At 44.8% G+C, this 13180-nt stretch overlaps 1 protein-coding gene across 2 annotated transcripts in view; it reads right to left on the bottom strand.

Annotated features, from left to right (window-relative positions):
- Positions 1 to 13180, bottom strand: part of TOP3B (DNA topoisomerase III beta) — a 133003-nt gene that overhangs the window by 83501 nt on the left and 36322 nt on the right. For both annotated transcript variants that reach the window (XM_078667879.1, XM_078667880.1), the window contains exons 4-7: positions 12927 to 13033; positions 11561 to 11635; positions 10928 to 11124; positions 9535 to 9691 (exon numbers count right to left, since the gene is read on the bottom strand). In XM_078667879.1, coding sequence (XP_078524005.1) covers positions 9535 to 9691; positions 10928 to 11124; positions 11561 to 11635; positions 12927 to 13033 — 536 coding nt within the window. The remainder of the gene's footprint in view (positions 1 to 9534; positions 9692 to 10927; positions 11125 to 11560; positions 11636 to 12926; positions 13034 to 13180) is intronic.

Raw genomic sequence — 13180 nt, 5'->3', positions numbered from 1 at the left:
ATGCGTTGTAATGGATGTTGCGTTGTAAAAGTTTTGTTGTAATGGTAGTGCGTTGTAAAAGTTGCGTTGTAAAGGTTGTTTCCCTCACAGTCCTGACTGAGTGGACGACTGGGCTGAAACCGATACATCAAAGGCAAAGGTTCCATATGGTATGGCAACAAAGAAGTCTGTAATTGAGGTTTTATAGAAAATTTCAAGCTATGGAGCAGGAAATCGCTGTTTGTATGGGAGGTAGGCATTGCTGCCTGCCACCGGTCTTGATCAGTCATTTGTTGAAGTAGGGTAGATATCAATTTCCCCTTCGAAGATGCGAGGCCACCAATGCTAGGCCCTTGGTGAACACAACTGGAGCGGTGATGACGCAAAGCTAAGGTACCACCGATGACCAGGGCAAATGGGTATTACCCTCTCAAGCCCCAAATCTCTCAATGCCTGCACAAAATGGTAATTTTCCTGCATGCTGTCCACTGTTGAAATACATCTGCCACACGCATTGCCTGTATTATGGGCTCGCACTTAGCAATCCAAGCTCAGTCGCTTGACCGGTCCAGCTCCCAATGATCGTAATCAGGTCTGTCTAGCCCGACCAATGGCTATCTGCCTACAAAAGGAAACAAGCATTTACAATGCAACGGTTTTGCCTTTGGAAAAGTTAGAGCTATTGGCATTGTAAATGACAAAATTTGTATTTATGTGTTGGTTTTGAAAACTGATAAATAAATGGCATTGTCATTTACATTGCCAATAGCTTAATCTCTCGCAAATGTGAGACCTACTGTACCCTACGGACGAGCTAAGCAGACAGCAATTACTACCAAACACACACACACCCAGAGCCACACACACACACACACACACACACCCAGAGCCAGCCACACACACCCAGAGCCCCACACACACACACCCAGGGCAGTCACATACACACACCCACTGGAGCAGTCACACACACACACTCTGGAGCAGTCACATACACACACACACTGGAGCAGTCACATACACACACACACACTCTGGAGCAGTCACATACACACACACTCTGGAGCAGTCACATACACACACACCCTGGAGCAGTCACATACACACACACCCTGGAGCAGTCACACACACACACACTCTGGAGCAGTCACATGCACACACACTCTGGAGCAGTCACATACACACACTGGAGCAGTCACACACACACACATTGCATAATGCAATGCCCCGACCACGGTTGATGTTTGCCGAGGACGCAGATAAAGAAGTAAGTTATGGAGAACATCACTTCCGGCAGATCCGCGCCCTCTCCCCTCCTGGGAGTGAAACATTGGACAGCTCCGTCCGAGACCCTGAACAGATTTTTTAATTTAATTTCTTTTGTGAGACCCTGGAAAGTCCAGTATGGGCACCCCCCCTCATGCCCTCCGTTATGAGACCCTTGATAGACCCCACGCCCCCCCTTCCAGCCAAGTGAAAACCCAATCAGATCTTACAAAGACCCATCCCACGTCCAGTCCAGACATCAAAGCCCAGTGACCCCAACAAAACAACACAGCCACATCCTAGGCATATGCAAATAAGCCCCACAATCCTCTTCCATTATTAACACCCCCATACTCTTTGGGGCTGTATCCCAAATCCCTCACATACTCGTAAAAAGCATTTTCCCGTGGGAGCGGTAGTCTTAGCCTCCCACCCCCTTCCCTCCCAGTGCCAGCTGTGGGAATCCGCCGGGTCGAACTCCTAAGGGAGGGTGCATTTTAGTACTCCTCCAGCTGCGCACACCGCAGCCCATCAGCACCAATAACGGGGAGCCCCAGTCCTGCGGGAGGGGCCCACGGGAGCCTGGGGGGTCTCCTCCGGCACCCGGGGAGGGAGCGCCGCGCCCGGGGGACTCGCACAACTTCACCAGATCCGGCTTTGTCTGTCACTTAGCATTGGCATGTGGGAGTCAGGCAAGGCGAAGAGGCGGGGCGTGGGGCGGGAGGTGGCGAGGTGGAGAGAGAGCGATGGGTGCAACAGAGGAGAGGCAGGAATGGAGAAAAGAGGGCTAGACAGAGAGCGGACGGGGTAGAGATAAAGAGAGGGCGGCTAGAAGGAAAGAGGTCAAGGGAGGGAGCGTGGGAGTGAGGGGTGGACTGGTAGGGGAGGTGGAGGAGTGGGGACGAGAGAGAAGACAATAGAAGCGGGGATGCTGAGGACGAGAGCGCAAGGGGTGGGAAAGCGAGGGACTGAAATGAAATATGTGAAGATAGAAGAAAGATGGAGGGGAGGGGGCGCCGATGGGGTGGAGGGCTGGGCCAGCCGGCGCCACCTGTCCTGATTGTCAAAATATAATCCCTACGTTTTGAGAACATTTCGGCGTTTCGCCTGCCGCGACCCTGTTACATTTTTATCATCTCAGTAAGCATGTCCCAGTGACGTTTTCTGCAAGTCCCTGAAAAATGTATTATTCCCCACAGAGTCGCTCAGTAGAGCTTTTTGCAAGAGGCAACCCCAAGGAAAGAAGGAGACAGACGGCGAAACGGAGATGTGATCGAGGAAGGAATAGAACTAACAATCCTTCGAAAAGCATGACTTGCATATTATGCTATAAACCGGCATCTGTGGTGATCAGTAAATCATGAGCTCGAATCTGGCAAGACCGGCTCCGCAAGTTTTGCAAGATGAAAAACAAGCACCTACGGGCACACGGACAGCGGGAGGGGGGGCGGGTGGGCACACGGACAGCGGGGGCGGGGGGACGGCAAACCGACAGCGGGAGGGGGGGGCGGGAAAAGCACGGTCAGCGGGAGGGGGGTGGGCGGGGGGGGGGGGGCGGCGGGAACGGCCAGCACTCACCTGGACTTGGACTTCCTCCGGCGGCGGTCGGCCGCGGAATGGCCAAAACAAATTTGCAAAAAATAAATAAATAAACCCCGCCCACGGACGCATGACGTTGTCAAAGGGGCAGGATGAGTAAAAATGGCCGGAACTCCCCCGAATCTGCTCCGCAATTGACGGACAGATCTCTGTTCCAATGGCTAGCCTCCATTTATGGAGATAGCCAATGGAACAGAGGGGCGGATTCCCAGCCACACAGTGAAAGACATAAGATGCTTTTCGCCAGGTCGAAACCTAAAAAAGGTCCAACTGCAATTCCCTGTTAGGACTGGGCAAGCCTCTAGCCCCACAGGGTACCCCCATTTGTGTGGGTACTCCTGCACTGGAAAAACTTGAAAGTGACCAGCCTTTTTCAAAATATGCGCACAAATGTTTGGTAACCCTCAGAAATACCATAGAGGTTGCCAATCCACTCTTTACTGGTCTCACAATGAACTATGCCCAGGCTAGACACAAACTAATACAAATCCTGTAGTCCTGTTAAAGAGATTCCACATGCCTTGGCACCTTAACCCTCCATATTTCTGCCTTAGGTGTGAGCTTTGATTTGCTTGGGCGGTGGTTGTTTTCATACCCAGGTGATGGTGGGCTGCTAACTGGAACCGCAGAATCTCAAACGCCTGGGCTATCCAGTTTGCACGCTGAGACAGTGAAACTAGAGGGCTAGATGTAGCATAACCATCCTGTTAAGTTGTGTACTGCTGTCTCAGTCCTATTTAGTGTGTGAAAAGAGAGAGGTACCCCTTAATCTAGTCAAGGGAAGTGGGGTTATCTAACCCGAAGTATGGAGAGATTCCCTTGAGGTGAGTTACAAGCAGGATTATATCAATGCACAATTCTGAGAAAATAATTTACATATATAACACAAACATATAGCAGTTAAAAAGTCATTTATTATAAATGCAAAGACATAACATTAAAACCAATTATTCTAACTAGCTAATCTAATCAGCTAATAAAAAAACATGGATACATCACAATCAATTATGACCTGCATAATTGAGAAGCAAGACAGAAGTGTAAAACATAAAGTTGTTGGATACAGTTTGTACATTCGAACTCCTTTATGGTTTCATCGATCTTATGTTACTATTGAATCTGTGAATCAACCATCGATGCTGGAGTCTTGAATTGTACCAAGGATGGCGTTGTCGCGTTTCGGTGGAATAAACAGATGAAAACCACCTTTATCAAGACTTTCTGTATATCTGTCGTGATAGGGAATTAGTTAAATCTCCCTATTTAAGCTTTTGCGAGTATTTTGCTTTTTTTTTGCAATTATATGTCACTATTCACCTCCTGAAGGAATAGTTCAAGAATATTTGACCATTGTTTAGAACAGAGGTCTTCAAACTTTTTTGCTCTGAGCCCCCCCTAAGCAAAATGTTTTGAGGTCGGGCCCCCCTACAAAACTTTAAGGCAATGATTGGTGGAGCGGGAGGGACATGGCTGTGTGCAAGGGACGGGCTTATGAGATGCATCATAATAAATACAGCCAGTTGTTAACTTAGTGATATTTAATGGGTGTTGAAGCGCTTATTTTGGTACTGTTGCTGTTAGCACGATGTTGGTTAAATACATTCTTGAGCAATCCTCACATAGGTCAGGAATTGAAATGGGGCAAAACTAAAAATACATAAATGTCTTGTTTTCAGCAATTCGTCAAGAAACATCATTTACAATGCAATAGCTCTAACTCTCACAAATTGGAGACCTATTGCATTGCAAATGATTGTGGGTTTTTTTAGCAACTTTTTTTCCCCCCAAGTAGAGATACATTTTTATTTATTCTTATTATTGCCTTGTATTATCTGAAACTTTAGTTGGCACTATGAATGATTTCTGAAAACGATGTCAGGGCTAAATACTTCCCCAATTAACAGTTGTGATTCAGCCTTAGCACACATTTTCAAAATACAATTTGTTCTGGACACCTGCCAGTCCCATGGGGCCTCCTTCAGGACATGACAGCAGAAGACAGACTGGCGAGTCTCGGGTAGGACAGCACAGGTTTGAATATCCAACCTCGAGGCTGAGTGCTCAAATTGGATCAGTTCCAGGTTCCTTAATGAGATGCTCCACCCACCTGTTAGGCCATCAAGAGAATTTAACTAGCTGCAACAGAAACTCACAGTAAAGACTGGTCATGTAAGATACAGGCAGCTCTGGACTCGATTAAAAGAATGAAAAGAAAACCTGGACCCTCTCACAGAGGTAGTTAAGTTCCCAACTCAATTCAATACTCAGACTCAAAGGTTGAACTTGTTTGGCAATGGTGACAGTGTGTTATGAATGGAGTCAAGGAGGATTGGATTCATCACTGAGCAACTACAATAGGATAACCTACCAAAACAGTCTACACAGGCCAGCAGATGTCCAATTAAGCCTTGTGTAAGCAATGACAGCAACCTGAAATGTTTCTGGTAAAGAGAGTCCGTTCTCATTGAAGACATGCATGAAGAGACAGCCTACCCAGGAATGAGTAGGACACAAACTACTAATTACTCTTCCAAAACACACATAACATAGGGAAATGAAAGAAAGGATTGGGGATACTTTTAAAAGCCGCTTTTACAGAATGGTCAAGTAGGCAACACTTTTCTGCAGTCCTGTAATCAGTAATCGGCACCTTCCTAGCTTCGTTGTTCCTGTTTAAGCCTGGAGAGATCATTAATGGCAGCTGTCAATAATGCATCACCTTAATATCGGCTAAACATGTACAAATCCTGCCCAAAGGAATAAATGGGACAGACAGTATCATGTTGAAAATCTGGCCAGCAATGTTTGAATCTTAATCAGGGGCCATTTAAAAGGAAGGATCGCTGAGCTTTATAAAAAGGTAATGGGAGTACCCAGGTGAGATGGGAAAGCCTAAAAAATGCGGCATTAGGGCTTTGGAAAGGATATGCAACAACAACATTGGCAAGAGTGAGGCTTATGGGAAACAACATATTATGAAAAGGCATTGATAAATGCCATCTGATAGTACGTGGCAAGTCCTGTGCACAACTAGGAAACTGGGATTAGCGTATGGCAGGAAAGGGGATGTTTCAAAATAGCAAATATCTGATTCAAATGCAATAAGTAAAGAAAAAAAAACCTGTACACCTACCCGCTCATTTGTAAAAAGCAGGTGAGAATATTAATAAATCGAAGACGCAAGTGGTCAGATCAACAATATACTGGGAAGGGTTTAAGTAAACATGTGATTAAAATAGTGATTTAATTTAATGAATTGGAGAATTCACATTGCCAGCCATGGATAACAAGTAACTGCAGAAAAACAACTTCAGTGCATAGCTGTCCTTGGAGCGTTCACCGTGATGATCAATCAAGTCTCCCAGATAGCCTCTATGTTCTCGAGCTTGTAATATGGCTGGAAGGATGAGGTGCCACTAGATTTGTGTTTCTGGTAATGCAGACATTCTTCTTTTGAGGCAGACTATGGTGCTCCTTGGCTATGAGACAGGACCTCTGTAGAGCTCTCCATCACCGGTTAAGATGTCGGCCAAACAGCCACTACCACAATTGCAATTAGAAGCAAGACGATCACAACTAGCATGCCTTTGATCCTCCTGGAGGCCTCTACACTCAGCATCCAGGAATTTGGAAAAGGTCGGACAGATGAAGTCAGTCATAAACGAAACCAGTTTAGCCCCTTCAAAGGCATCAGTTAGCCAGGAGGTTCCTGACTTCCGCAGGCCAACGAGGTTTTGAGGACAGTGGTTGGCAATACATTCGCGTTATTTCCTTGTAGGCTCCGACTTGAAACGGGTGGCCTTTTCTATCCATAAACAGAACCGACCGTACATGGAATACAAAACCCTGCAGCCCGAGATTTAACGCCGCGTGTTCGGCGCCGAGGGGAGAACTCTCCTCACCCCCCCTCCCCCCCCTCACCCCCCCCCCTAATCTGCAGCTGTAGTAATGTTTTCACAGGGTAATCCTCGCAATATTCTCTGCGATCACCGGAGCGTAGGAGCACGTGGCCGCGAGCCGTCCTCGGGGGCTGCACCCTTTTTTTACCAAAATGTTTAACCCTGCCAGCACATTTCCTGACCTCCGCCCCCATGGCATGCTGATCACCATTCTCGCAAGGGCTCGAAGTAAATGAAGACAGCCTGGAAATGCAGCAAATAAACATCGCCGCACTTCCAGGCCATCTTCATTTACATGCAAATGCAGAGTCATTCGCGCCCCCCTGGGAACCCATCCACGCCCCCCCCAGGGGAGCGCGCCCCACAGTTTGAAGACCTCTGGTTTAGAAGGTTTGGCAGAACCTGTAATTTGATAAATCTGAGCACAGAGTCTCCCTGGTATATACGGGTCAATTCCGTCTCGCAGTTGCGGAATCCCTGTACTGACAGATACCACGAAGAAACCAGCAGGGTAACCACTAGGATCCTGTTGAGTTGACCAGAGAGCGAGACGGAATTGACCCGTATATACCAGGGAGACTCTGTGCTCAGATTTATCAAATTACAGGTTCTGCCAAACCTTCTAAACAATGGTCAAATATTCTTGAACTATTCCTTCAAGAGGTGAATAGTGACATATAATTGCAAAAAAACAGCAAAATACTCGCAAAAGCTTAAGTAGGGAGATTCAACTAATTCCCTATCACGACAGATATACAGTAAGTCTTGATAAAGGTGGTTTTCATCTGTTTATTCCACCGAAACACGTAAACGCCATCCTTGGTACAATTCAAGACTCCAGCATCGATGGTTGATTCACAGATTCAATAGTAACATAAGATCGATGAAACCATAAAGGAGTTCGAATGTACAAACTGTATCCAACAACTTTATGTTTTACACTTCTGTCTTGCTTCTCAATTATGCAGGTCATAATTGATTGTGATGTATCCATGTTTTTTTATTAGCTGATTAGATTAGCTAGTTAGAATAATTGGTTTTAATGTTATGTCTTTGCATTTATAATAAATTACTTTTAACTGCTATATGTTTGTGTTATATATGTAAATCATTTTCTCAGAATTGTGCATTGATATAATCCTGCTTGTAACTCACCTCAAGGGAATCTCTCCATACTTCAGTCCTATTTAGTACCATTTGTTACAGATCCTGTAGTAAGTCTGGCGAGTCATGAAGTCTACTGAGAGCACCTGAATGCTTCGCCCCCTAGGACTTTATTTACTATAAGGTTTCCAGTCATTAAGATCTAATACATAGTTTGCAAACATTAACAATGTTTGGGATTGAATCTCAGCCCTGGAAAGCGCTTCCCTTTTTTTTATTTACGGTCTTCTTTGCTCATTAATAAAGTCATATTCGTCAGCACTAAAAGGATACGTGGATCCTAACCCTTCCACCTCGTACAGCAAAACTAGACCGCTTGACTCCACCAGGGCCCAAACGGGAAAATTTGAAACTTGCTCACGCAAAGGGAGAGGTGGCAGGATACCATTGTTATATACTAACACCCACCGTGGATACTGCCCAGTAATTATCGATTGCATAAGTACCTCACTAACAAAGCTTGCAAGATTCCCCTAAAAATGCACCGATGGAATCCTAGAAAAAAGGTACTGGCATTGCTATTAAAAAAACGAGGCATGATCTTACTCTGAAATATTTCGTTTCACTTGCTTTGTTAGAAACAATAACTCATAAGCACCAGAACAAGTAACCAACATATGCTAAACACTAAAAACTTACTTAAACAAAAGAAAACTACTTTAAATACCCAATTTCTCCTCCAATGTGGTTATAAAACTCAGGATACTTCAAAATGAAACTGCCAATCAGTACTTCTGTACTGTGCACAGACCGGTATTCAGTAACCATTACAAGAAAAACAATGTGTAGTCCCACAACACCAACACAAACCGTAACTCACAGACCAAATGGAATGCCCACGACCTCACCCCTGATGAATTCAACTGCAATTGTCATATATGATCTTATATGACAGGCTACATATCACAATACCATTAACACTACTATTGTGAAGACTAGGAATATAGTATGGTTAATTGCTGGGAGCATGAGTAGTAACACTGTGCTCATGGGTGTCGTTACATTTTGGTAAAAGTATTGTGCGGTCATAGGCATTTACTGTGCAAGTATGTGTGGCATGACTGTCCTGTGAGTTATGGATTGCAAAGCTGACTACCTGTGGTGAACTTCAATATTTGTGGGTTTTGTTTTGTAACCATAACTTTACTTTAGCCGTAGTTTTTTCAGTGAATGTGTTTGTTGATGATATACTTTTACCTGACATCTAGGAAAGCATGCACCTATTGTGTGGTGCATACCCCACCTTGACGAACCTGCATGAAAATGAGCTCACACACACATAGATATATTAGAGTGAGAGTCACCTCAACAACAAAAGGCATGCAGCAATACTGTAAATCGAACACAGTAGACCCTTAGGGTCCACGCACAGCACAAATAGAGGAATTAACACGGTAAGATGGACAAATGGCCATACACCAGTGGACACAGGCAGACAGTCACACTATAGTGGAGCCACAGGAAAATAGCCGTTCGGTAGTGCAAGTACAGGCATACAGTTGTGTGCTTGATAATAGTCGTGAATTAGTACTGGTACAAAGTTACGCCACAGTGCAGAGGTGCACAGCAATGCAACATATATACACCCACTCTACAAAAGGAGTAGAGTCACATAGTAGCATAAACACACCTTGACCTGCAGGACCCAGTAAGCCTCAGGTTTAAAAGACTGGATCTTATCATGTCGCTCCACACAGAATCCCAGAGTCGGCGTCTGACAGGGTCCGAAGGAGATCAGGGAACTATCTAGATTTCCATACTTTCCTTGAAAATATTTGGTTTGAAACCTGAGGGGAGAAGAGAAAAAAACATAAAAAGCAAAAGGAAGATATTCATATGAGCTTAAGCTACAAATTGGAAATGTAACCAACTACCTCCTGGAAATGTGTTCAAGGCAGGATATTCTTTAAAACAGGACAAGCCCATGGCGTGGCCAACAAACTTAGATAATGGGCTTTCAGACAAGGTACAAAGCGACAGGCCCAGGCAACAGACCAAAAGCAAAAAGCATTCAAAGAAAAGCAGAACAGGCTATTCTAGAGCAGGGGCCAAGAGAAACAATGCTGGGACACCAAAGAGAATAGGCCTAGGATATAATAGGATCATGCATATCTTAATCAGACACTTCCCTCACTCATTCCCACCCCAAAATCCATGAACAGATTAAAGCCTTGAAAGGCTTTTCTAGAGACTGGACTAGAACAAAGCATGACTGACCATCCTTCATGATGTGTCACAGACAAGACAAGGCGTACACCGCGACACAGCACCAGAGGATGGGTCTAGGACAATACACGACTGAACATCCTAGAGAATGGACTACCGACAATGCACTACAAACTATTCTACCAAATGCGACAGAGCATGACAGAACTATCTACCCTGCCCTCCTTGAAAATGGGATCAACAAAAGTAGTCTTTTCAGTTTACTTTAACAGCTTACTTTATCATTCCTTGAACACCCAACTATAAGGAAGGACACTAAACTGGGTTAGCCACAAGTCGACAGTTGCATCAGTGTTGGACACACTTAGAATATCCAACTGCAACCCCCATGAATCCCCCAGAAATCCCATTAGCCTTCCTTCAGCAAGACAGACTCATCTTGATGTTGTTCAATCTGAACACGGCTGCAAAGAACAAGGAAAGGAAGGAGAAGGAGGCTTGGCCTGGTAACCCAATACAGCCCAGATGCACAGAACAAGGCACCCCAAGAACACAAATCAATCATAAGAAACTAGAGACACCTGATCCAAAACAAGCCTGGAATTACCAATACAGATGGTATGACAACTTCTGAAACCTGACCACTTTGGTTGTTCTCGATATCCTTATATAACTGCAGCCGAAATCCATACACCCTATTAACAGTACTTGTAAACGAAACAAAGGCGAGTGCTCACTCCCACACTTGCAGAAGCGATTTACCACTGAAAACATTCAGTAGACTACAGAGATATCAGAAAGTGATTTGTAGCAATTTCAAATCACCTGGGACTAGCCAATGAGAAAAGAGAACATACCTGGTGAAGGCGCAACCTATTCGGAGGTCCAACTCCTGCCGAGCGTCCACAGAGAAGGCCTCATTCTGGTTGGGCTCACCCAAGCTGTTCATGGCATTGTATATATCCTGGTCAGTGATGGAACTGAACTTAGCCCGATGCACTGTCCGCTCCGAAGAGTGGGTCTTGTTCATCACCGGGAGGACAGCATCAAGAACCTGAGGGAATGACAAAGAACAACCACTGAGGTCATGAGGAGGGCTCTACAGTATGTGTTCCAAGCAACAAACAGCAGAATCATCTCACGTTTTCCCAGCAGCAATCAAGAGCGCAGCTCCCTCTACCGTTATTAAATCAACATCTTATTTTCATAGGGCCAACTCAACCTTTCAATCAAAAATGAGGGACCAAATACCCTTGCTTTAATGAAATCACAGGAAGTGGGAGATTGAAGTGGTTGGGGTTTTGCCACCCTCAGTGGCTTCTTGCTCATGGTACATTGGGGAAAGGCTTTATGACAAAAACTTCAGCCATTATCAGACCTCACAGATAAGCTCCCAACTCAGACAAAAAAAACAGAGAGATGTAAACTGCCCCTTCCAATCACGCTGAAGAACATGAAGACTTAAGACAGAAAATATGTAAAAAGCTTACCTCAAAACAAATGTTCTCGCCTTCTTTGTCACAGTCCAACCACAAAACTACGTAGTCACATCCTCTGCCCTCCACCTAGAGCACAAAATGGTGCATCAGTCATAGAAAGATCCCATTGATGACCTGCAGAGAACAGGAGTCTCTCTCTGAGACAATCTATCACCTGATCTTAGAAAGGCGTAACCATCACAGCACTCCTTCAGATCAACATGTGTTGCTAAAGTAGGTGAAGGAAAACCCCTTCATTTTGTAGAAAACTGAAAACATTCAGACATTTTCGATTTTTTCTGACACACACAAGCTATACAATTATTCAACCACAAAATTTGGCGGCCAAATTAAAAAAGAAAGCACTCCAAAGGGGCTTCGTACCTCCAGACCTCTGCCTATGTTTCTCCATTATTTCTTTTACGAAATACATCCTTATCAATGGCTTATACTTAGTCAACTTTTTTTAAGTGGGTAAAGCCAATAGGTCATTTCTTTGGGATGGGCTGGCTTTGTCATTTTATTTTTAGAGGCTGTGCAGCATGTTGCGTCACTTTGTAGGTGCAAGCAACATGCATGTGCTTTTTCTTGATTTGTTTACCAAGCCAAGCTTGTTCAGTGAAATGATTTTTTAACGCCTTAGCTGCGGACTTTATTTCGGCGCAGTGCTGGGCGCTCCAAAGAGTGGGCGGGGCTGCGTCAGCCGTTGAACGATCGCAGCACCAGCCAGGTAGGGCTCCGAATGTTCAGCGGCCGACGGCAGCAGCTATGAGGTTAAAAAGTACTTTAAAAGAGTTTTTCTTTTTTGAGGTGCTCTTAGGGGGAAGCAACATGGAGGGTGTATGCAGAAATAAGCAGCACGAAGGGTGCGGTGGGGTTGCAAAAGGGAGGGCACAGGTGTGAGAAGCAACATGGAGAGGGGGAGAAGAAGTACAACACAGGTGAGAGACAGCAATGTGGAGCATGGAAGAGAGAAGCAAACAGTAGAGAGAGCACAACATATAGCTGGGGGAGTAGACACACACGCAAAAGAAAGCTAAGGGGAAGCACCCAAGATGAGCGGAACACTGAAGAAGTGGAGGAGAAACTCAAGATGGAGAGAGAGCAACACTGAGCAGGGCAGAGGCAGGAGAGAAGTACACAGGGGAGACAGCTGGAAAACACATGCACTCTCATGCTGTGCTTAACAAAAAAAATAGGAAGATCACCCAGAGAATGCACTTCAGAAGAGGTGTTTAAATGTGTTCAAGACAGGAAAAATACTGGGGTTTGGTGTAACGAGGCAAAAAAAAAAAAAGAGTTTGACTATCGGGTGTCTGTTAAAGATGGTGCCCAGTTATAAAATAGCTTTAAATTAATTTCGCATAACAAGGCATACCTGCAGAAACTTCACCATGTTCAGCTTGGGATTGGCCTCTTTCTTCTCGGTGGGTGCTTTGCTGAACAGTTCAGCAGGATCCACTTTATCCCAGTTGTTATATTTCCCTGAAAAGAGACAAGCATAGATGAGAATAGAGGTTTGTGAAATCTGGCACTTTCAGCCTTCGAAAATAGGGTTCCTTGGAATATTATAAATGCACAGAACTTGAAAAATCTTCACAGCATCATAATCTTGACATCATATTTTTTGTA

The sequence above is a fragment of the Lissotriton helveticus genome, chromosome 11 (genome assembly GCF_964261635.1).
Source record: "Lissotriton helveticus chromosome 11, aLisHel1.1, whole genome shotgun sequence".
Lineage (NCBI taxonomy): Eukaryota > Metazoa > Chordata > Amphibia > Caudata > Salamandridae > Lissotriton > Lissotriton helveticus.
The sequence above is the reverse complement of the archived record's forward strand: the minus strand, read 5'-3'. Positions and strand labels throughout refer to the sequence as shown.